General features: G+C 31.9%; 1 protein-coding gene across 1 annotated transcript in view; it reads right to left on the bottom strand.

Moving 5' to 3' along the window:
• Positions 1 to 218: 218 nt before the first annotated feature.
• The window catches only part of LOC145292363 (uncharacterized), a 626,312-nt gene continuing 598,943 nt past the window's right edge, over positions 219 to 27,587 (bottom strand). The window contains exon 3 of the mRNA XM_080138690.1: positions 219 to 1,190. Within this exon, the coding sequence (XP_079994816.1) occupies positions 955 to 1,190 (236 nt within the window). The 3' untranslated portion in view covers positions 219 to 954. The remainder of the gene's footprint in view (positions 1,191 to 27,587) is intronic.

The following is a 27,587-nucleotide window of genomic DNA, read 5'->3' as shown; positions in this document are numbered from 1 at the left end:
TATATATATATATATATATATATATATGTGTGTGTGTGTGTGTGTGTGTGTGTGTGTGTGTGTGTGTGTAAATATATACATATATATGTAACTATATATATATAATCCTAAGCCACATACACGCACACACACACACGTACATACACACACACACACACACACACACACACACATATATATATATATATATATATATATATATATAAAACACAGTTCACTATAGAATATACCTAAATAAAAGTTGATCAGAAAGCAAATTTCCCGAAATGTTTTGTAATGACTGAAACGATAATGAAGAAATACAGCCAGCAAGGATCCGTGGCATAGTGGATAATGTACTATGTAAAATTCAGCTATATATTACACTCTTCTAGAGATTGAGAGTTCAATCTTCAGTGCGGACGACTTTAAAATACAATTTTGAATTATTTAGGACGTCTACCCAGCCATAGATGTCGCAATGAGAGCATGCTATCCTCCTAGATTAAATAAAGGGTTCCGTTCGAAATGCAATGCAAATTCCTGGGTTCGGCAAAAAGATCCCCAAATTCGACAAAATACACATAAAGAAGGTCGGAGTTTACATCGGCCGAAACATTGTGAACATAACACTGAAGAGGAGAGCAGTAGTTTGGAGAATCCGAATAATACGTACTTTTGTACACTTCTAAATAATTCACACACAAAGAATTATCGCAAAAAACTCCGTCAACTATTATCTTGATATCCACTTAGAAATCGATGAAAGGAAATAAACACACAATATTGATTTTATGGATCCGTTGAATATCGATTTTCTACAGATATGTTTTGAATGCCAATTATTTAAAGGCAGACAAATAATAAAAAAAATTAATCGATTTTCCAAAAGCGAATCAGCCATTGGCGGTGCCGTCACAGCCATCATCGCTACAGCCGCTATCATCAGCATCTACACATTTGGGAAAAAATTCTCTATTCCTGTGCTGACCATTTTCGAATTCTTCGGATGCTGACATCTTCACGTTTCGTCGTCGTGTCACCAATCACGGGGCGTAACGATTGGCTAATCTTCCTGGGTGGGATCATCGGAGTCAGCGGTAATTTTTTTGTCTTCGGTCCCGGTAGTTGAAGGCCACCCGTCCTCGTATTCAGGATCAAGTCTTCAAATTCGTTCGACATTCTTCGACGGCAGAGAGACGGGGCATATGCTGGAAAGAAGGAAAAGAAACGGACAGATTTAATTTAGTTATCGACATATTTTTCAATATGAGTAAATAAACGTAATTGCATATAAAACATGTTGACGTTTAAAACAAATACGTATAATCTTTATTATAGTAATAAAATGTCAACGTGACCTCTCAGGAAGTGACGTCACTAATCAGCAGTATATTGAGAGAAAAGAAAGATGAGCAGCTCACTTTGGTTTATAAGACACAGACCAAGACAGATGGACATTTGGAAGGCGCGGATGATTTTTTTTCCTTTCTTAGATATATTCTAGGAGGGTAGAAAACCAGGACCTGTAATACATATTGGACGAATGAAAATAGAAAATGAATACGTTGTTTTATTTTCCTGATATGATTATGTAGATTGCAACACGCTGCCGACACGTATTGACAACTGTGCATGTGTTGTGTTGCGACGATTCATATTGAAGACGGGGACATATATAATTATGACGAGGGGGAGAAGACATTTATACATATTACAGTTTTGTTCTGAGATGCTTGGGACTTCATATATATATATATATATATATATATATATATATATATATATATATATATATATACTGAGGGTGATAGATGCGCAGTTCTTATATTTCTTATAACTCATATACAGAGGAGGAGAGATATTAATATGTAGACTGCGACACGCTTCTTGGAACGGTTACGCAATGTTCATAATAAGATGTTTAACACATTACCTTTTGGGCGTTGAAAGATGACATGAAGGTAACCAGTTAGAAAATATCGATGGTGATTCTTTATTCATTGGACCGGTCGAATGATGATGACGTCAGGAATTCACATTCACATTTGTATCTACATGGTTAACCTTCTACCCCTTCGCTTCTAAGGGGAACCTCCTCTGACCATGTCAACTCTTGGCCGATCAATTCTCTCCGACCGACTTTGCTGACTGTTCTGTCCTGATCTGACTAACTCTAGCTCCTATATTGATAACCCCCCTTTTGCTATGACGTCAGAAGTATGTTTCCCAAACGTGACTAATCCACGTCGGTATGCACGCTTCTACAAACAAAGAATCCTGTTCTAACCTATTTTTTAACCTACCCTATATGTTTAACAATATATTTTTAATTTGTATTGTTCATTCTTTTTAGCTGACATTTTTAATATTCAGTTTTGTAAAAGAATAAACAATCAATTATTTTTACGATATAAACAATATCTAACTATTTCCAATAGAATTTAACAATAGACCTTTTTAACATTCTGATTTCTAACATTCTATTTATTAACCTTGCTTACAAGGTTCGATACTCGGCTTATCCTAATGACAGATGTGTTACTTATCCAAGCAAAGTTGCAGTTTATCAGAAACGTGTGCTAACCATCCTATTATACTAATAAGAAACGTGGTTTGGTTTGGTTGTTTTTAGTTTTATGGTATATCAACCCTTTTCAGGTTATTTAATGCCGAATCCAGTTATTTTGAAGAAAAGCTTTTTAATAGAATATATATATATATATATATATATATATATATATATATATATATATATATATATATATATATATATATTTAAGACGGTTTCTATTTCACCCATAGTTGGGACCCTAACAGGTACTACCACCGCGGGTCAGAGTGGACCTGGGAGCAATAGTAATTAAAGGGTGGCCCCACGCTCCCAAAGCCCGCAAACTGGGACCTCACCATCAGATGTAGTTTAAGATCATATCCAGGACCCAGAAACGTGGACCATTTACTAGCACCAACTGAAATAGCTTGAAAGATTCCATCAGGGATGTTAAGGAAGATCCTTAACATAAAATAGCAATCAATTACACCAGGCACTGCTGTCCTTCAGAGAGCGGGTTGTCCAAGTATTGGAAGCATGATAACCAACAATCAGATGCGCTGGGCTGGACATGTTCATATGGATTACTGCAGATGTTCTATGGTGAGCTAGTGGATGGAAAGCGCTCACAGCACAAACCAAGAAGGAGATTCAGGGACTGTTTGAAAGACAATCTTAAGCTTTGCATAAACGTTGAAAGATGGGAAGAGATAGCCGAGAATAGGAGTGAATGACGAGGAATTTTCTCGGAAAGGTGCAAGTTATTGGAGACAAAGAACTTGGAACAGGTAGCGCTTGAGAGAAATCTGCATGAAGCGTCTGTGAAGGATTTGGATGCTCGTTGATGCTGTGAAGGATTTGGATGCTTCCTACTGTCCAAAGCTGGGTATGTGAACCACACGAAGTTACACGAAAGGCGCCCTTGTGTATCCTTGCCTCCGCGATCTGATATGACAACCTGTGTGATGTGTGACAGGAAGTGCAAGTCAACTACAGGTCTGAAGAGACATTTGGTCGTACACAGGTACACCATACACTGAATGGTCCAGTTAACTCGGGACAAACACTTGACTTAATGTGTCATCTTTGCTTCAGGCCATGTAAGTCGGTTGCTGGTTTTAAGAGCCACCTTCGTGGCCATGTTAGATGAACTGGAAGATGGGGTTGGTGGTGGAGTTTTTGTTGGGTAGGACGGCAATCACCTACAAAAATTAAGCAATCATCATATATATATATATATATATATATATATATATATATATATATATATATATATATATAAGGTAAATTGTCTGTGTGTGTCTGTCTGTCTGTGTACATTTCCCTACGTAACTACTCTGTCAATTTTCAATCTACAAACTTGAAATTTGACATAAGGGGCAGTGAGCTTTGGTAAAATCTGTTTAAATTGGTTTTCAGCCAGAAATTTGGCTGTCAAGGCGTCAAAGTTCAACGATTTGACTTTAAAACTCTACCAAACTCTTCCGTCAATTTTGGGTCTAGACATTTGGATGTAGGTTACTTGGACATGGATCAAACTTATTAATTTGATTTAGGCACAAAACTATAAATATTAAGGTGTCAAAATTGGGGTCAAAGTTAAAAAAATTGACCTCTGCTGACTCTACCACATTACTCAGCCAATTTTGTAAAATGAGTGTTGTGTACATTATTGTAGGGGTTCAGTGATAAATGATTGAATGGGTTGTCATTATATGTTGTTTGTGTTGGATAGTTGTGTTTCAGTTGGAATTGGTGTTGTTGTTGAGGATACATGCATTGTTGTATAGGGTTGTGTTGTGGGGGGTGGATGTGTGTGAGTACGTGTGTGAGTGTGTAGGTGGGTATGTATATATGTATGCTCCTGCATATATTTCTATGTATGTGCGTGTGTATATGTGTATGTGTCTGCGTGCGTATGCGTGTGCATATGTACATGTACATGTATGTATATGTATGCGTGTGTGATTGTGTGTGAGTGTATGATATACATGGGGAAAGAAAGTCTTAAAAAAAAACCTAAAAAAAAACCCCATAAAAACCTTCACCAAATGGACCAAAAGCGCCCTCTTTGAATCTAACTTTGACCGGACACTTTGAACACTTACGGTTAGAGACAGGATGTCTGAAACCACATTACTCTGAAAAACACATTTAGTATCAGCAGAGGTAAAAATAACTTTTCAAACTTCCATTTTAAAGAAAAACTTTTTACGAAAACATCTGAAGAGAGCACACCCTAAGCTCGAAACGCGTTTTAAAAATATTTTAAAATAAAAATATGATGAAAACCTTAAAAAAACAACACAATTATTGATGGCTACACTCTTTTAAATATATATTTTTTTCTCTCGTTGGAACTACACAACCATCACTTTAAATATATATATATATATATATATATATATATATATATATATATAAATATATATATATATATATATATATATATATATATATATATATCCAAAAGTAAAAAAAAAAATATTTCGACGAGGTTGTTGATAGTGTTCAATTAAAAGAGAAAGACATTATTTTATTCAATTTATGGAAACAAAATTACCACGAGTCGCTACAATAAATCTATTTTGTGTTTTAAAAGATATCGTCAGGCGACAATTCTTATTCGAGACTATATCCTGAATAACAACAGATGTTTACTGGCGCCTGACCATTTCTTTTAAGACTGAAACAATAGATTTATTGGAAAACTTATGGCAATTTTGTTTACGCAAATGAAATATATATATATATGTATATATATATATATATATATATATATATATATATATATATATATATATCAACATCACATCAACAGAAGCTGACACCCGCAAGTTAATCAGCATTATGGATGCAATGATGGTTTGGTCCAGAAGGACTTTCAAGCCTAAGTAGTCCAGAAGCCGCTCTCTTAGAAAAGAAAAAGTGCATGACGATATCTGTTTTTCAGTGGTCAGAAAATTCCTACTGTCTCAGAAGAACCAATAAAAATGTAATATATATATATATATATATATATATATATACTTGTTTATTGTTATATAAACATGCTCACATCCCGCTGCTACAAATAGCCACTTGTTTCAATCAAACAACAGATATCATCAGGCAGCGACTTGACTATTCAAAAGTTCAATGAATAACCTATTATTATTATTCATTGAACTTTTGAATAGTAAAGTCGCTGCCTGATGATATCTGTTGTTTGATTGAAACAAGTGGCTATTTGTAGCAGCGGGATGTGCGCATGTTTATATAACAATAAACAAGTATTATCAGCTCTTTTTATTGAGCACTATCTAACAACCTCGTTGAATTCATTAGTCCATTACTTTTGAATATAAAAAAACTCGAGTATATATATATATATATATATATATATATATATATATATATATATATATATATATATATACTGTGAAAGAAGAAAAATAAAGACTTCAAAAAGGTGTTGATGACAACAAAAATGTATTTCATTTTACGTTACAATTGTTTCCATGTCCAGCCGACAATTTCAAACATTATATCGTTTGTAAATTTTAAAAAACCAGCATTTCTTCAGACTTTATGAATAAAAACACTTTTGACAATAGAGCATTTTTGAAGAGAAAGAAAAAAGAAAGAAAAAGGAAAATTTCCCTTAACGGGGAAAGCATATGAGAAACATTTACCTTTTCGGTAGTTACAGAAAAGCCCATATATCGCCTAATTTTCATATCCTTATTTAAGAACAAAGTCATTAGAAGTTTCCACAGAACACCCTAAGCCATTAAAAAAAATCTTTTTATATATCCCATTCGTTGAATTCCTAAATTAGATCTCACTGTTTCTTTATTTCCCAATAACTAATTTTTTTATAAAAAGAATTTTTTAATTTTTATTTCTATATTTATAGTATGGCCCTAACCACGTTTCAATAACGTTACGGTTTCGTATTAGTGGAAAGTAATGTTTCCAGATTATCGTTATTTTAGTCCTTAGATTAAGACCATTTTAGGTTTAAAGTTTAATTGAATATGAGAATAAATAAAAAGGCTTTATTATATATATTAACCCTTGTACAACATTTCGAGTAAGGTATTCTAATCTATTTATTATTATTTAATGTTTTAAAATTCATTTTCATTCTGCTTGAATATGTTTTCATATCGTTACTAAAGACAATTATGAAGGGAGATAATCCAATTATGTTGTTAATTGCTACTAGTTAATTCTGTTGGAAACTGGGTCGATTTTTATTTCCTATAACAGCTAAAGGGAGATAATTCAGGGCGGTTGATGTTTTTGATCTATTGATTACTAGAACGCGCCTATGATTTAATAATTAATTTAATCAGACAGATCCAGAACGTGCTACGATGTCTAATTTAACAAATTAAGGATACAAATTATGTTTTTAATCTAAAAAAAATGTTTTTTTACCCATGGGCTTAACCCACATCTGTTATTAATCACTTATGCTGCTCATGTCTTATAATTCGTGTGTTGTATTCTTGGGTATCTAAATAAAATAGTGTATATCCTCTAATTATTATTCTGACAGCAAAACCACCCAAAAGCTACAAATGTGTTTCACCCAGATGAGAAGATGTCTACTGCTGCATTTATGGGTAAAGACATTTAGAACAAGGAGTAAAGTAAATGAATACGTAAATCAGCATGGATTTTACCAAATGACAAATGACCAGATGACAAAATCAATTAAATTAATTTTCAGCCCCCCCCCAAATTGCTAATTTAATTTTTAATAATAACTAGTTTATTGTTAAGTTGTTTTATTGATTTGAAGAGGGTATCAATTATTTCAAAATCAATACTGCTACAACTGAATACAAAAATGCTCACCTGATGAAATACACTTTTTGTTGCCATCAACACCTTTTTTGAAGTCTTGATTTTGCTTTCACAGTATATTAATGCTCAATTATGAAATATGATAATTTTGTAGCTTACTCCTTAAGTCAACTCTTTTTGGCTTAAAACTCATTGGTATATGAAAATTTACTGAATTACACGAACTCAGTATATTACATACAAGTAATATATATATATATATATATATATATATATATATTACATTTTTACCCCAAACAAGACACAGTGTCATTTTGATGTAGGGGGCTACTATCAGAGACATGAGTTGGAGGGATACTACGTTGGGAGTTGAGCAGCAATATGTCTGTTCATATTACACTTAAACTTATGCATATAATATGCATATCATATCATATATATATATATATATTTATTATATATATTTTTATTGTCTGATGAAATCAAATATGATTGAAACAGTTTGCACATTGTAGCAAGATATGATTGCATAAAGAATAATACGTGTGTGTATGTGTGATTTCTATGCGAGCTTTTGTAAGTGACATTTCGTTTCTCAGTTGGGTACATCCAATTTAAGCCGTTCTGACAATTAACGCCTCTCGTCTTTCTCTGTTCAGTGTTTTTATAATTCTTACTGTGTTTAAGGTCTCTGCATGAAAGAAACGATTTCTGCTGGTTTCGACTTTTCTCGTGGGCTTTACTGACGCACAGAATAACAGCGACGACAACCACGACTACGGCGACACTTTCTGCCAAGACAAACAGTCGAAATGGCGCCAGCGTCGTCATAAACGTATTGCATCGGTTCAATAACGTTATCGTGACACGCGACATATATATATATATATATATATATATATATATATATATATATATATATATATATATATATATAAAGTTATCAAAAGTTATAGTAAAAAAATCGTCAAAATAAATTAAAATAATAAATAATGGGATAGAAAATGTCACAGAAAATGAAGTAATTATAAGTTCGTTAGCAGCTTTATGAAACTATGCCACGATTAATAACTATGTACATATAATATATATATATATGTATATATATGTATATATATATTTATTTAGTGAAAATGGTAATTAATAAAAACTGAAGAAAGTGCTCAATACTGTTGTAGAGCAAATATGCGTTTTATTTTTTATTACCGTATCTTTCTGTTAAGTTACATTATTGTTTCAGCCACCCAGCCGTTTTTTGACCGTCTGTAGCTTTCTCAGACGGTTACTGTAAAACAGTAAAGATACCGTAATAAAAAATAAAACGTATATATATATATATATATATATATATATATATATATATATATATATATATATATATATATATATGTCAGCCCCATTAAGAAACTCGTTTCTTATCGTTGAGCACTTTCAGTTGAATTAAAAGTCGGTCGCTGTAGCTCTTACGTGCAGATCGTCACATAATGACTAGATCACTCTGACTGACGTTAAAAACATTTAATAAAATAAATGTTTAAAATTGAACAACATTTCTAACGATTAATGGAAGCCGAATGGTTATGGTCCTTGCAAATGGAGCCAGTGAAGGCTTCTTTTGCCATGTTCAAACCTATCGACTGGTGTTAATCGTGACACCCTGCACTGATGATTCTCGAAAGGATGAAACACTAATGTCTGTAGGTATTTAATACTTATTATAGTAAATAATTTAATAATTATTGTTATAGTAAATAATTACATATATGTGTGTGTGTGTGTGTGTGTGTGTGTGATGAGAATAATGGAAATAGTATTCTGACGAAATAGAGAGACAAGAAAAGGAACAAAACAAGTTATGTGTTCATCAAAGTTTCGTCTTTACTGTAAAACTTTTTCTTGATAGATGGAATTTAGAAACTAAAATACCAGTACAATATTTGAAAATATATTTTCTGTTGTAATGAAAAGTAAGACTTTGCTCCATTTAAGAACGGAAAAAGTCTTTGGAAATTCCAAAAAGTTATAGCCTTGTAAAAGAGAGTAAGTTTTTTTTTAACAGCGCTATTAGTTTTTTTATTTTTAATTTGAATAATTCATATGGTTGGTTAAGCAAAAACGAAAAAATTAAAATCATTAAACCAGTATATCTTATTTCACACTGTAACTGTAACCAAACGCAATAACAGTTACTTTTTTTACGTATGTGCTTTAGTTTTTACGATTTAAACTATTAAAGTCTTTTTTTTTAATGCATTTAATTTCGTAATTAGAAGTTTAAAGACGTTAAAATTACTTACAAATTTTTATTAATACTTTGAAGATTATGCAAACAATACACTTTTTAGCTTGTTAAAAATGGGCAAAAGTTATAGCCGTCGATTATGATAAGAGATTTATACCATACTGGCTTTCATAAAGAGTAGCACTTCTTTGTTTACAAAGCCATTCAGCGAAAGTGACGTCAGACAAAATAATTAAAGCACTCGTGACCAACGCTGCATATAAAAGCAAATATAAAAATAGAAGTTTTGGTAAATTTTTACTTGGTTTCCACCTTACCTTTGAAAATGACGACTTTTGATGGTTTCCGGGTATTTTGAAAACGAATATCGCATTTACATTTTTCGCAAATAAGTAGTTTCCAGATATGAAGCAATGAAATTCTTTACACTAAAATTTGTGTACACGCAAGTGTGCATATATTTTGGCATAATAAATATACTCACTATTTCATAGCAAGTATTACATACTACATACAATTGGTTACGAGTAGTCTAGTATATATATATATATATATATATATATAAATATATATATATATATGTATGTATGTTATATCTAGTTATCACATATAACATACAACGGATCACAAAAGTGTAGTATGCATATATAAATACTCGTTCACATACACCTTTCACGATAAAGCTAGAACCCAGAATTACCTCGATTCTATCTAATTCTGGGGTTTAGCTTTATATATCTATTTATAATCTCCTCTTAATGTCTAATACATATATATATATATATATATATATATATATATATATATATATATATTGATATCTAGTTATTACATGTAACAGACAACGAGTCACGGGGTGTATATATATATATATATATATATATATATATATATATATATGTAGAGAGATAGAGATAGAGATAACGATAGATATTTATGACAAAAGTCTGTATACCACATTTTAAGATGTTGTCTATCTTACCAATTTTTCTTTAACAGGCATAACAGGAAAACAAATGAAAACATATTTAAAGAAATGGCAGAAACACTAGAGGATGACCTCCAATCTGTAGTGGAATGAGGACAAAAATGGATGGTCACGTTCAATGCTGCCAAAACTAAACTAGTTTCCTTCAATAATTACAAGAAACCTTCTCTACCACCAATAGCAATGGCCATCGACACTTTATCTGAGAGAACATCTTTCAAACTGCTTGGCCTAACGTTCACAGGAAATATGAGTTGGAACAGGGCCGCTGCAAAGAAGGTAGGCTCTCTCTACCGTATTAGAAAATTACTAACACCCGAAAGTACCCTGTACCTCTATAAGGCCACCATTCGCCCATGTATGGAGTATTGCTGTCATATCTGGGCTGGTGCATCTGCTACTAGTCTCTCGCTCCTAGACAAGGTTCAAAAGAGAGTCGCCAATCTGATAAGCCACGAACTGGCATCTAAGCTTCAGCCTCTGTCCCATCGACGAAATATGGCATCCCTCTGCCTGTTCCACAAGTATTTTAATGGAGAATGCTCTGACGAACTGCAGGCCCTTGTGCCCCCACGACGTAAACACCCTCGACAAACCCGACAGGCAGCTAAATCTCACCCCCACACAGTAGATATCCCTAGATGTAAAAGATCTTTCTACTCCAGTAGTTTCTTCCCCAGAACCGCTAGACTTTGGAATTCCATTCCAGGTCCCTACATCCCCAACTGTACTGACTTGCAGAAGTTCAAGTGTAACGTAAACAGACATCTTGCTGCCCAAATCCCTACATAATACCCCAGTAGATGTTACCCCTGATAGTAGCCCCATACACCAAAGTGCCTTGTTTGGGGTGAAAATGTAAAAAAAAAGTATCTGAAAGCATCTGTTTCGTAGTGCAGAATTATTCATATAATTATTATGTTCTATTTTTTAATCTATTCTGCTCTTAACTCATCAGAAGAATAGGAATTCATAAACTTTAAAAGAAAATAAAAGAAATGATTACAAAAAACCGAAAAAATCGGAAGAGTTATTGCACCTATGATTCTCATGTAGAGTTATTGACCCATACTAATATATGGTGTGATCATTTTGTTATAATTAACACTAAAATATCTCTTATAATACTTTTAATTTATCATTAGAACTAGTTTATATCATCTATATTGTCATAATAATAGTTACACCTAGAATGTATGTATTTAGGTTTTATTTTATACGAAACTAACTTTTAAATTCATTGAGTTTGTCTACGATATTTTAGTAGTTTTGGTCAGATTCAAATATTTGCTCAGCTATAACCTAGTTTATTATATTGATGAATATTTTTATTACGTATATTCATACGTTCAAACAGACTTCTATTACTGGCATTTAGTTAGAATTAATTCACCATTTATTTTCATAAATATGAGAGATGTACTCATACATACACACATACATATACAAACATACATACACACATACATATACAAACATACATATACACGTATCCACAGACATTTCCCACACTCTTCATCTGTGCCTTAAGCTAAATGTAGATTCCACAAACAAGGCTTCTTTCTTAGAACTGCATGCCTTTAGAACTAATTACCTGTTTTCCAGCCGACTACAATCTGATTGTCTTCAAGTCCAACGTAAACAAGTTCTTGATGAACCGTCCCCCTAAGTAATCCAATTTACAAAATTCCCACTACTTATGTTTACTACGCTATAATCACATTGCCTAATGTATACCCATTTACCCTTATCCTCGAGTGGCCTTCGGGCTTGGATAAGTGGTGATTCATACGTAAAAAAATATGCATGACATAAACTATTGTATTCCAATAGAAACTGTTTTTGATGACATTTGTCCCTTTCATTAACTGAGGTTGATATAAAATTGATTAAGAGATCTAGTATTAAATATTGAGATATAACGTTAAACTTTGCTGGAAATACAACAATTATTTATTTAAAAATATAAATGTATATATATATATATATATATATATATAATTATACATGCATACATACATACATACATACATACATACATATAAGAAATATATATATATATATATATATATATATATATATAAAGGTGAAACTGATCTATTTATCGAAGTTTCTCAAGTAATTCGATATTTGATTCTTACTAACTAATTTACTTTTTAATCCTTGCAGCATATTTTTTTACAAACAAGAAACCTTAATAAATAATACAGTTTCGTGTATATTTGTGCATTCACATGTTTAATTCACTGCAATAATGTTAAGGGGATATATCGATATTCATAGGAATTAAGTACCCCCGGTTGTACATGAATTATAATTATCATTCTGTTTTCCCTTCCCCCAAAAAACTTACATTACGAATAAATATTCAATTTGTTGGCAAAATTGAGAAACGGATTTCTTCCGGTAATCCAAGTCGATTTCAGAGATAAACTGAAACCTTAGGCAGAAGACAGAAACAAAATTGTTTTACACAAAAAATGTTTTTCGATTTGTTTTTTTTTTTTTCATCTTTCAACATTTTTTATATTTCTGTTTATTCCCATTTAGTTTCTTAGTTTTCTTCTTTTTTCTTTTGTAATTTCCTCCTCCTCCTCTCTTTTCCTTTGCTTCTTCTTTTTTCTTCTATTTTAGTTTCTTCATTTTCTTCGTCTCTCTTTATTTTTTTTCAGTATCACTTTCTCATGTTTCTCTTTTTTGCTTTTATTCTCTTCTTCTTTTCCTTCTTCTGCTCTTTTTTCTTTTTCTTCTTTTTCTTCAGTTTACCCCTTTATGCTTACTTCTTTTTTTCTCCTCGTCTTCGTTATCAATTTCTATCTTCCTTTCTTCTTTTTCTTTTCTCTTCTACTCTTTATTTTGATTTTTTAAAGTTTCTACTAGTTTTTCTTCATCATCATCTTCTATTTTATTAGACGCAACTGCAACATTTTGTATAAATATACTTAAAACAAAACATTTTATACTCGTACGTCTGTCAACTGACCTTTAGCTTATGAAGCATACAAACTTGAAATGATCATGAGAGATCTTATTCATCTATATTTTTCTGTAAAGATATCACGAACGGAAATTGGAACCGCCATTCAATGTTTTTACCCTTGAAATTAATTGGATTTAAACCGACGTTATTTTTTTTCTAAATAAAATCGATTCTTAAAATCCAAGCAAATTGTGTATCGTTTTATAATCCAATTCAGTATTTACTCCACAAAATGAAAACATTTGGGAGCCAATAACTTAAAGTTCTGATGGGATGGAAGCATTTGGAGAGTTCGGCTTCTTTCATTTTATAGTAGCCCTTAATTTCCCGAATTGATATTTTTACCTTCGAATATAATAAGATTAAAACAATGGTAGGAGAAATCGGGGATTTATAATGAAGAAAAGCAAATGTTATGATATGTGAACGAAGTGAAAATGGAAGGAAGAGGAAGTAGGAATGTAACGAGATATAAAGGAGTTAAGTAGAACAGTAAATACGTATTTTATCATAGATCAAAAGTCATTAGAACAGTAAATACGTATTTTATTATAGATCAAAAGTCATTAAAACAGTAAATACGTATTTTATCATAGGTCAAAAGTCATTAAAACAGTAAATACGTATTTTATCATAGATCAAAAGTCATTAGAACAGTAAATACGTATTTTATCATAGGTCAAAAGTCATTAGAACAGTAAATACGTATTTTATCATAGGTCAAAAGTCATTAAAATAGTAAATACGTATTTTATCATAGATCAAAAGTCATTAGAACAGTAAATACGTATTTTATCATAGATCAAAAGTCATTAGAACAGTAAATACGTATTTTATCATAGGTCAAAAGTCATTAAAACAGTAAATACGTATTTTATCATAGGTCAAAAGTCATTAAAACAGTAAATACGTATTTTATCATAGGTCAAAAGTCATTAAAATAGTAAATACGTATTTTATCATAGGTCAAAAGTCATTAAAACAGTAAATACGTATTTTATCATAGGTCAAATGTCATTAAAATAGTAAATACGTAATTTATCATAGGTCAAAAGTCATTAAAATAGTAAATACGTATTTTATCATAGGTCAAAAGTCATTAAAACAGTAAATACGTATTTTATCATAGGTCAAAAGTCATTAAAATAGTAAATACGTATTTTATCATAGGTCAAAAGTCATTAAAACAGTAAATACGTATTTTATCATAGGTCAAAAGTCATTAAAATAGTAAATACGTATTTTATCATAGGTCAAAAGTCATTAAAACAGTAAATACGTATTTTATGATAGATCAAAAGTCATTAAAATAGTAAATACGTATTTTATCATAGGTCAAAAGTCATTAAAACAGTAAATACGTATTTTATCATAGATCAAAAGTCATTAAAACAGTAAATACGTATTTTATCATAGATCAAAAGTCATTAAAACAGTAAATACGTATTTTATCATAGGTCAAAAGTCATTAAAATAGTAAATACGTATTTTATCATAGATCAAAAATCATTAAAACAGTAAATACGTATTTTATCATTGATCAAAAGTCATTAAAATAGTAAATACGTATTTTATCATAGGTCAAAAGTCATTAAAACAGTAAATACGTATTTTATCATAGATCAAAAGTCATTAAAACAGTAAATACGTATGTTATCATAGATCAAAAGTCATTAAAACAGTAAATACGTATTTTATCATAGGTCAAAAGTCATTAAAATAGTAAATACGTATTTTATCATAGATCAAAAGTCATTAAAATAGTAAATACGCATTATATCATAGATCAAGAGTCATTTAAATAGTAACTACGAATTATATCATAGATCAAAAGTCATTAAAACAGTAAATACGTATTTTATCATAGATCAAAAGTCATCAGAATGGTAAATACGTATTTTATCAAAGATTAAGAGTCATTAAAATGGTAGATACGTATTCTATCATAGATCAAGTCATTAAAATAGTAAATACGTATTTTATCATAGATAAAGTCATTAAAGTAGTAAATACGTATTTTATCATAGATCAAATCATTAAAATAGTAAATACGTATTTTATCATAGATCAAGTCATTAAAATAGTAAATACGTATTTTATCATAGATAAAGTCATTAAAATAGTAAATACGTATTTTATCATAGATCAAGTCATTAAAATGGTAAATAGTATTTTATCATAGATCAAATCATTAAAATAGTAAATACGTATTTTATCATAGATCAAGTCATTAAAATGGTAAATAGTATTTTATCATAGATCAAATCATTAAAATAGTAAATACGTATTTTATCATAGATAAAGTCATTAAAATAGTAAATACGTATTTTATCATAGATCAAGTCATTAAAATGGTAAATAGTATTTTATCATAGATCAAATCATTAAAATAGTAAATACGTATTTTATCATAGATAAAGTCATTAAAATAGTAAATACGTATTTTATCATATATCAAGTCATTAAAATGGTAAATAGTATTTTATCATAGATCAAATCATTAAAATAGTAAATACGTATTTTATCATAGATAAAGTCATTAAAATAGTAAATACGTATTTTATCATAGATCAAGTCATTAAAATGGTAAATAGTATTTTATTATAGATCAAATCATTAAAATAGTAAATACGTATTTTATCATAGATAAAGTCATTAAAATAGTAAATACGTATTTTATCATAGATCAAATCATTAAAATAGTAAATACGTATTTTATCATAGATAAAGTCATTAAAATAGTAAATACGTATTTTATCATAGATAAAGTCATTAAAATAGTAAATACGTATTTTATCATAGATCAAATCATTAAAATAGTAAAAACATATAATATCCTTGATCAGAAGTCAGTGGATGATAAGGAAACTTGCACACACAAATTCCAGTTTTGCAGATAACAAAAGCAAAAAATAACGTGTAGGACTTTGATGTAGATATTAACCTCTGATGAAACAAAGAAAGTACCAGGTAAAACTTGTACACATATATTGACCTTTGATGGTACAAAAAAAATAATTTGTCAATAAAAGCAAAAATGTCCGATATGTCCGACGACTATTGACATGCAAAATAATTGTTTAATAAAACAGTTTTGTTATGAAACCGTCTTTGTGTTTGATTGTCAAACGGATGGAACAAGCTAGAGTGTATACATTTATTATTAGCACGTATATTTGTTGAAGTGCATCAAATATGATTATACATACGTGACAGTGATACACAGATAAATCGTTACAGAGAGAACAGACTATACAGCATTGGTAACCTTTTCGGGAAAGAGACATATGAAGTGTCTCCATGAAGGCGATAGTATTAAACAGCGTTCTCGGACCCAAACTGTTCTCTCAAAACCAATGTCTGTTTAAAGTTTTCTTTTAAATAATGAATTTAATTCGTTAACGCTGTTAATGATAGTGGCGATTGGGCAGAATTTAAACATTTAAGAAGACAGCGCTAGAAGAATTGGTTTTCATTGCGGTATTGTGTTCCATAGACGGACTGTTCTAGAAAAGACACATTGCTCATGTAAGTTTATTCTAATTTAGATAATTGGCAGTGGTTGTAACTAGAAGGGCTTTAGTTGTGAATGTTTTACAGGGCGGGATCATAGAGTGAAGGTCGGTAATTGATGAAATTATTAACAGAGTTAGACACAAGGTCAGTTTTTAATATGGGGAAAATCTAGCTCCCCTCAATTTTTTTTTCTTGGGGAAGAGTAATTTTTAAATTTCTTTTTCGGATTTCGTTAATAATAAAATCAAATTCCCCTTTCAACAGATGTGCATTTTCTATCAGTAAGGACAAAAATAAATATTGCCTCACTGTAATATGGCTTCTGATTAAAGTTAAGATTATCTGATTTTTTTCACTTCCGGTTTCTACTCTGCATACGGGACGAGAGTGAAAAGCAAAATATGATTTTTTCTGATTAATGATTTTCTTTCTAATTACTATTTCATTGTGAACAAGGCACAGTGTAACTTGGTTGTAGGGGGGCTACTATTTGGGACACAATTTGCAGGGACACCATGCAGGGAGTTGAGCAGCAAAATGTCTGTTCACAATACACTTGAACTTCTACATGTCACGTGAGGTAAAACGCCCTCCCTTTTCCCATCTTACGAGTGGTTTCCTTGTCCGCTTCGCCGTATCTAATTATTCAAACAAATGAAGAGCAGAAACCGGACGTCTAAAAAGCAGACAACCTTTATCATAACCGGGTTGCTCATTCATTGACAAAAGACAGCAAAGATGAATTACAGACGAGAATAGATACTACATCTTTTCTAACCCAAAAGCCAAGAGGTTATTTTTGCTTCCAGCATAGTCGCTATGCAGTTTTTTTTGGGGGGAGGGGGGGTAAGAGTAATTTTTAAGTTTCTTTGTTCGGATTTCGTTAATTATAAAATCAAATTCCCCTTTCAACAGATATGTATTTTCCATCATTACTTCTTCGATATTATCAACACACGACACGATAAAACGAAACAATAAAAAATGACGAAGAAAATTAAAATAAAGTCAAATAAACAAACGCAATAAAAGAGGACATTTTTAATGACAAGATACAGAAACAAATATACATAAACCTTTTCTGATAATTTGCTAAATCTGTTTTCTGATATACGCAATAAAAATTGTTGCTGTCGCATATCGTCTTTATTCTTGATATCATCTTGATTATCAGAGGCATCACGATTTTGATGGTGATTGGTTTGATTAAGAAGAGATAAGAAATAAAATATTAAGTTTTCATGGCCGTGTGGTGTGTTCGTTTCTAATCTTCGTGTACAAGTTACTAGATGGAACGATAAAACTGTGGCACTAGAAAAAATAATATGATTCCATTTCCGTTTGATGAAAACCAGTTTTCTTTATTGTTTCAGGTCATTAACAAGTTTGGCCAATTGTGTACAAATCATGTCTGAGAGTAATACAATGTTCAATGAGCGAGATCAGAAATACGCCGCTGTACAACTCCTGCACTTTACCGATCCAAGTTATGACAACATGGCCATTGCCAGTACCCTCAAAATGCATCGCAGGATTGCCCTGAATGAGAAGAACGTTCTAAGGGTAATGAAAACAAAGTTCCCGGCCACGGTTATAGTCTTTGGCGTGGTTTCAAGTAAGGGCCACATCATGCCACCTCACATCTTCGAAGTCGGCTTGAAAGTCAACATCAAAGTGTACCTGGGTATGCCGAAGAGTGTGATGATCCCCTGGTGCAATCAGGTGACCACTGGCAGATCCTGGATGTGAGAGCAGGACTCGACGTCGGCACACAGGTCCAAAGAGATCGAAACTTGGCTTTAGAAGGAGTGTTACGAGCTTGTACCCTTCTCTCACTGGCATTCCTTCTTCCCCGTTGGACTACTTCGTTTGGTCATACGTAGAGAACATCACCAGCATAACCTCCACAACGCCAAACCCAGCCTTATCACCGTTTTACCGAGCTCCTGTCGCGCTTGTAGAAAAGGCATGCTCCCAGTTCCAGACCCGCATTGCGGCTATGATTAAGACTGAAGGCGGCTACATTGAATAGATGTCAGCTTTACTACATAATTAAGTTACCTGAATTTATTTGTTAAATAAAAGTTTAAAAATAAAGCTGTTGTATTGTTTTCTTTAGGGCGACAACTTAATAGTTTCATCCTGTACTTCTCCAAAATTTAAAAACTAGTCAAAGATAAGTGTTCGGTGGATAGATTCCGACCCAATAAAAGACAATTCGTTTATGTTTCGACGGAAACATCGCTCATAGAATGAGAGGACTAAAGGACAAAATAAGGCAAGCGAGAGTTAGAAAGTGATCGAAAATAAACTTTATGCGCACAGTTACAAATATAAATATTTAAATAGTAAAAAATGGTTACACACTTTTGGAAGACACTTATTTTTAAAGTAAAATTTAAATGGTAATTTGAAAACATTGAAGTGTCGAATATAATGATAAAATCATTTTTATTTACTTATTTTTTTTTTTTTTTGTAACTCTGATATTTCGCTAATACATAGCCTCATCAGGGTCGAAAGTCCGGTTCGTGAATTTATTTTTATTTTTCTTCATTTTGATGTTATGGCGAAGAGAATAGAATTTACGTGCCGTTCCGGTGTTTTCAAGTGTATAATGCTCCAGTTTCGAGCGGGATTTAAAGTAAAAAAATGGTCGCACACTTTAAAAATAAGTGTCTTCAAAAAGTGTGTGACCATTTTTTACTTTAAATCCCGCTCTAAACTGGTGCATTATACACTTGAAACCAACGGAACGGCACGTAAATTCTCTTCTCTTCGCCATACCACCAAAATGAAGAAAAAGAAATTCACGAACCGGACTTTCGACCCTGATGAGGCTATGTATTAGCGAAATATCGGACTTACAAAAAAAAAACTCAGTAAATAAAAATAATTTTATCATTATATTCGACACTTCAAAGTTTTCAAATTACCATTTAAATTTTATATTTAAATAGATTGTGTCTTATTAGTAAACGTATTACGAATTGACATATGATAGTCGAAACAGCAGTTAGTTTAAAGGGAGGTAACTTCTTTCCATTACAGTTATTGCTACTAATTATATTTTTGACTTTAGGAATTCCAACTTTAAATTGTTTTCGATCGAAAGTGAAGCTTGAAATGTACAAAACACACGATAGACTATGCGAGTGTGTTTACGTGCTTTCGTTTTTCACGGAAGTACTTCTGATTGTATAAGCACAACAACTTCCGTTGAATAAACTCTCGAATGGATGTTTATTTTTACAGCTATCATGGGAACTGATATTGGAGAATCGTAATATTAAGGGCAGATCAAGGGCACCTGATGTTCTGAAACATCATCTACTTGCGTCAAACACAAGGGAGATAAGGAGAAAGTTTTTGTTTGTACGATTCTTCTTCCCCCCAGTACTTGTCAGTTTTCCTCCTGATCATCGGTTGTGTTGTTAGCTGCTTTCATCACCTCCCGCGCGGAAGAAAAACATGGCTGCCACATCGCAAATCGACAATTTTGAAATGGCAAAGAACAATAGCAATGGCGTTGACCGAAAACAGATATTTTCTTGCGTCGCATTTAGATTTGCCCTCACACTCTATGGGGGATGGGGCTCTGTCTGTCTATCTATCAAGCTTCTGTTTGAAATAACATTACCGTCGTTAAACCCGCGAACTAGATGGATATATTATATTTCAGGCGCGTTCAGGAATCGCCATTAGATGATTTATATGTCTGTTGGTCGGTTACGCTGGTCAGAACAAGCATGTTCGTCTGTCTGTCACGATTAAGTTTCAAATAGCATTCGTATGCAAGTTTGAAAACGCATTTCCGTTAGTCTGTCACGATAATTTTTAGACAGCTTCTTTGTCTGTTGAATTTAAGATTGAAATAGTATTTATTAACCTGACGAGTTTAAGTTTTAAATAATATTTTCATTGGTCGCAAATGTTTTAAATATAATCTTCGTTGGTCTACCAATTTGAAGCTTAAAATAGCATTTACATTAGACTGTCATGCTTAAGTTTGAAATAATATTTTCATTGGTCTGTCATACTTACGCTTAAAATATAATTTTCGTCGACGTGTTATGATTAAGTTTTAAATAAAATTTTCCTTTGTCATGGTTTATTTTTAAATAATATTTTTATCGATTTTTGATGCTCAAGTTTAAAATATCATTTTCGACGGTATCTGCTAAAGTTTGAAATAGGATGTTGTCACGCTTATGTTTTAAATATAGTTTTTTTATCGCTAAACGCGTAGATTGAATAGACTTGCATCAAGAAGTGTATGCATAGTTGTTATCTTCCGGTATTATTTCATACCGTTTGTTTGCGTTGGCTAAGAATTCCGGTGTCTTTGAGAGATAAAAAACGCTGTTAGTAAAATAGATGGCACAAGTTATTTGAGAAGAAACATTATGCGACTGTAACAGGGAGACATATCAAAGAGACAAACACAAACAAGTATAATTCTTTTCAGGAGTACAGAAATTTTGAAATCAATCCCAAGTACAGAAAAATACAATTTGTCGTTTTTATCCATGCACAGAAGACATTTATAAGATGGGCAACGTTATAAGTAATAATTCGAAGTTAATTATTTTGTTTGGTATTTTTTCTTTTAACAATGAATCATCTAATAATGCTGGCGATGTAAGTTGAGGGCAAGTAAATGTATTCTGATTGACGAGCGGCGTTTAAGGGGTAATGCTTCCTTTTATTTTATTTCACCTGAATGGATCAGAGCGGCAGTGCAATATCATTGCTATGATGACTGAACTTGTGCATTCGTGACCTGAACGTTTCATCATTCTGTTGCAGATCGTGACGGTGTGCGGTTCTAAGAAAGCAACCTCTGTCGTAGACGTGTATGCGAAGCAGAGACGCGTTATTGACTTCCTGGATAGGGTACACTGAGAATGATAGTGACTATGTAAAAAAATAAATAATGGAGCACAAAATGTCGTTCGTTTTAATGGTACTAATTCAGTCTTCGTAGCTCTTCAACTTTTGATGTAAAATTGGGAGGCTTTATGTTTAAAATGACTCTCGTATATATTAGATATCATGGTCACTTCGCTATCGCGTCGCAATTTCGTTTTATAATATACTTGAAAGAAAACTTATATTTTTCCTTCATTTTGTTACGATTACCGCGAGAGATTTTGACCTTTGAAAAAGGTGTATAACACCGAAAGTATGAGATAAATGATTTCATTCATTTAATAAAATTATTTAAATAATTCAATTAAAAAAAACATAATATTTGCTTTTATAAAATTTTCAATTTTGACTTTCTCGTCTTTGTTTATATTAATAACTATACAGCTACACTGTATTATTTTGGTGGAAATTTATTTATCCATTAAATATGATCGCAAACTAAAAAAGATAATAGATATTAATTTCCCTGAGTGGTCGTAAATAGCCAGCATTTCTGAACTTTATTCATTCATAAACTTTGAAATTTTAAGATTGAAATAGTATTAGCCTGTCAAGTTTACCTTAAAAATAACATTTTCATGGTCTGTCAGGCTGATATTTTCGTTGGTCTTGGTCGATTAAGTTTTAAATTGCATTTTTCTTTGTTAAGTATTAGATTTAAATAGTGTTTTAATGATTCTGTCAAGTTGAAGTTTAAAATAGCATTTTCATTAGTCTGTCATGGTTAAACTTGAAAAAAATATATTCGTTGGTCTGTCATACTTATGTTTAAAATATAATTTTCGTTGACGTATTATGATTAAGTTTTAAATAACATTTTCCTTTTTGGCGGTTTATTTTTGCATAACACTTTTATCGGCCTAATCTGTTCAAGTTTGAAATAGCCGACGAAATTAAACAATACCCTAAACAGTAATATTTGTTATATAAAAATTAAAAATCAAACAACCAATTTTCTGGCCCAAAACCGATCACATCGATTTTCCCAAATCTCAGTACCCTGTAAATCAAATTTCGAGTCTGTAGACTATAAATTGACAGAGTTATTGAGTAGGGAATGTACACAGATACACAGACACGTTCACTTTTACAGATATACTAGCATGGGTGTCCGACATGGCCCGGGTATTTGGAGGTGTATGCTTAGCAAAAAACAAACAAACAAAAAAAAAAACGCTAAATTTTTAAAACTTTGACCCCTATTATGACCCCTTAACATTTATTGTTTTGGGCCCAAATCAAGTTATTAAGTTAGATCCATGTCCATGGAACCTATATCTAACATTTCAAGTGTTTAGACCAAAAATTATCGGAGGAGTTTGGTAGTATTCTCAAAGGTCAAATCGTTTAACTTTGACTCCTTAACAGCCAAATTTATGGCCAAAAACGGATTACAAAGATTTTCCCAAATCCCAGTACCTGTATATCAAATTTACAGAATAAAAATTTACAGAGTTATTGCGTAGAAAATATTCACACACACAGACATGTTTACTTTTATAGATGCAACAAAAATATATACGTACTAGCATTTCAGCCCGGCGTTGCCCGGGTGTTTGGATGTATATGTTGAGCAAAAAAACAAAACAAAACAAAAAGTGTTAATAGGAAGGCAGGATTGAACCCATACCGCGAAGGAGGAAAAGAACGGGAAAGAAACCTGATCTATGCTGTTACGACCACCACCAAACAGGAATCGACATTTTTAAAAATTAAGGCTAGACAATCGAAAAAAGAGGATGACTTTCAAAAATATCGGCGAAAAAGCCCCCCCCCCTCCTGTAGAAAAGTTCCCAGTATAAGGTGAAGATATTAATGTTTTTAGCCAATTTTTCGATATTTGTCGTCTGACATGTCGGACTTAAAAACGGGACTGATCTGGGTAAAATCCGTCCCGTCTGTTGAAAGTTTTAGACAGACATGCAAACATACATACATAAATACATACATTTATATATTGGTAACTAAAATTTTTCGACTCAAACCAACTAAAAAGCTTGCTCTATCTCTGAATACCTTTTTCGTAAAATTTTAAATGTTTAGACGAGAAATTGTCTGAGTAATTTGGTAGAGACCACAGAGCTCAATATTTTAAAATGTGACGCCTATTATTACCCCTTAACATTTATTGTTTTGGGCTTAAATCAAGTTATTAAGTTAGATACATGTCCAAGGAACCTATATCTAAAATTTCAAGTGTTTGGACAGCAAATTGTCGAAGGAGTTTGGTAGAGTTCTCAAAAGTCAAATCGGTGAAATTTCACCCCTTAACAGCCAAATTGCTGGTCGAAAAACAATCACATCGATTTTCCCAAATCTCAGTACCCTGTATCAAATTTCGAGTCTGTAGACTAAAAATTGATAGAGTTATTGCGTAGGGAAATGTACACACACAGACACACAGACACACAGATACACAGACAGAGAGACAGACACTTCTACTTATATATATATATATATATATATATATATATATATATATATATATATATGAGTATAAATCAAAAGTATTAATAAATGTCTCATAGACTTTTTTTTTCGAAGTATGTCGCTATATTTTGTTTTTCATCTTTCGCTAAGATACCGATAGGAGACTGTGTAATGTAATTTGTGCTGACGGGAGAATGGAGTTTAGTAATAATAAAAACGGTTGATACGTGCAAGGCCGTTTGCGCCCAGTGTGTGAGGAGTGTTCAGTTTTGAGATAAGGGCAGCGTTAGAAAGGGGAAAATAGTTACGATAGGCATTTTGAAATGTTTTGTCTTGATTGGAACTTGACAATATTTAGGACAGATTTATACGGCTTCCAAAATTTAAAACGTTTTAACGTTGATTTCATAGCGTATTATTTGTGTGTTGCTGACTAAAATTTCCCTTACTTCAGAGGGGACCAGTTATGTTTTTTTCTGTAAATGTTGTAATATAGCACTAGATTTTACATTATGTATGGTAAGGCAACGGGATAGCCTAGTCGTTGTGTAATCAGCGTAATCAATATAACTATTGTTTTTTTTTGTTATTATAGGAGTTACACACTTCCAGCCGGCATCAATCCCAGTACAAGTAACGTATTCTACGGCAACCAGATACAACCAGGATTTAAATTTAAAGAAAAAGACCATAAAAATATTATTCATAGATACGTTTTCCCCATCGACAAAAATTACATTAAACTTATATATTATAAATATTTAAAACACAAAACCTAGTTGTACAAAACAATGCCTCTCCTATCCTCTAACCACTAGAACGAACCAACGACATCTACAAGTTCAAATTTGATTTTCTGTGACGTTTAAGTTTTAAATAATTTTTGACTTATCTGTAAAAAAAATAACATTTTTATCATGAATGAGTGATTGTATGGACAAACGTCAAGCGTGCTTGTTTATATGTTCTTTTTTATTCTTTCGAGCATTCATCTTACTTGTAAGTTGTTTTAAAAAATCGGAAATGTCATATAGTATGTTGTAAAATTTCAGGTAAAAATGATATCAATCATAATCTCATCTTCACTTAATGTTCCGTGTCCGTCAATCTCGGCATATTTCCAGTTTGTAGTTTTATCAGTGTTTACGAAATTTGCAATCGAAAAGTCTACTTGATTGATTGATTTTTTTTTTGCACCGGAATATTTTCTTGTTATTCCCTATTTCTTATTTGTGATTATTTATTTTTATTTTCATTTTTGTCGGTGAGATTCCGCAAGCATTACTATGAATATTTAATGACTTAATAAGGAAAAACAAACTTAAAACAAAGTAAAAATTGACGTACACACAAACGGACATGCTTAAGATACGTCCATTAAATCTACATATTTCAGCGATTAGAAGAATGACCGACGGTCGCTTCCTCTTATAAATAACCTTTGATCCAGCTAAATTCAGATTCATTTGGGCGATCAAAACGCCATTTCGAATGGAAAGATGGACAGAATGAGGAATATGGATTGACCGATAAGAAACTCTATAGAAATGCGATAGGTTATGGGAAGGAAATTGAAAAAAAAAACGAAGAAACCTCAAGAACAAACACACACGCACACGCACATGCACACACGCACACAAACACGCACACACACGCACGCACATATATATACGCATTAATACATATGTATATATATTATCCATATAATATATATTTTATTTACCCCCACTTCCATGTACAGTGTTTCTTTGCCGTTTCTCTCCTCTCTAGTAAAATTGGATAAAATCTTTTTTATACAAAGAATTTAATATCCTTAAGCTTGATCTCAATGAATACGCAGTATCTCTAAAAAGCGACAATGCGGAAACATGTTTGCACGTGTGTAGCCAATAATGTTTGTATTAATAAACATTTTAATCATACTCTGTTCATTCATCGAACACTTTTTGATAAACGCAAGTGTTTCAGTGGATCCAGGAAACTAATACTATACATTCATTATATATATATATATATATATATATATATATATATATGTATGTATATATGTATGTAGCTTAATCGCCATATATATTTTATAAATTACTAACTAGCTCTACGTACGTATTGAGCACTTTTGAAGTAAATACTTAAAGTTTACACATAAATCTATACTTTCATATATCAATTTTATGTGAGTAAATTAAGTAGTTATATATATATATATATATGTGTATGTGTGTGTATGTGTATATATATATATATATATATATATATATATATATATATATATATACAGATATATTGTTTGGTATAAAATTTGCTCTGATTTAAATTACCCAATGCAGCCGCTCAAAATGAAACGGGTACTTGTAATTTCAGAGTCAACTTAATTAAGCAACATATTGCCATTTCCCAAGATGTCATTAACCACCACACTTCTTAATTTAGCAACTAGAAAATAAACTCATGTATATTTTCACCGTAGAAAACAGAACAAAAAATACTTACGGATGCTGCATACAACAATTTAAAAGAAACACAAGAAGGATCATACAAAAAAGCAGAAAAAATTGAAAAAACGATGAACTAAACGGAGACACTCCATGTTATAAAAAACGTAATTGTTGTTGTTTCAAGTTATGCAACCTACCATTTAGTTTATGTGACTCGATTTTCTCTTTAACACTTAGTTTATGTGACTCCATTTTCTCTTAGTGATCGTCAGGAGCTAATTAAAGTCCACCTTTCTAGTTTATCCAATCGGCAAATCGGCCGCAGATTGAAATGTGGTGAGAAAACCGTACGAATGACTGCGCAGAAGCACCAAAACACCGACGTGATGCCCCTAAATCTTGTCGTCTTTGAATGACTTCTTATAGGGAAGAAAATGCTATCAAGATCCGTAGCCTTAGAAACAAATTTGAAATGGCGCCCCAAATTTACCAACAGTGTAATCTTGCTAAAAAGTGTTCTCTTTCTACAGATTGAATGGATTTAATTTGCGAGTCTGTGTTTATAGACGCAAGCCAATGATTTCTGTAAAGAACAGAAAGCACTGTCTGGACTTCGTCAGATACAATGAAGATCATGATTTTTCATATTAGTCGATATTGATTTTTAGCGACGAAAGTAAGTTCAATAGGCTAGGCAGTGATGGTAGCCAGTACGTACATCAAAGGAAGTACGA

Source organism: Euprymna scolopes, chromosome 13, assembly GCF_053919585.1.
Source record: "Euprymna scolopes isolate OS-2025 chromosome 13, ASM5391958v1, whole genome shotgun sequence".
In the NCBI taxonomy this organism is placed as follows: domain Eukaryota; kingdom Metazoa; phylum Mollusca; class Cephalopoda; order Sepiida; family Sepiolidae; genus Euprymna; species Euprymna scolopes.
This window is presented reverse-complemented; position numbering and strand designations above follow the sequence as displayed.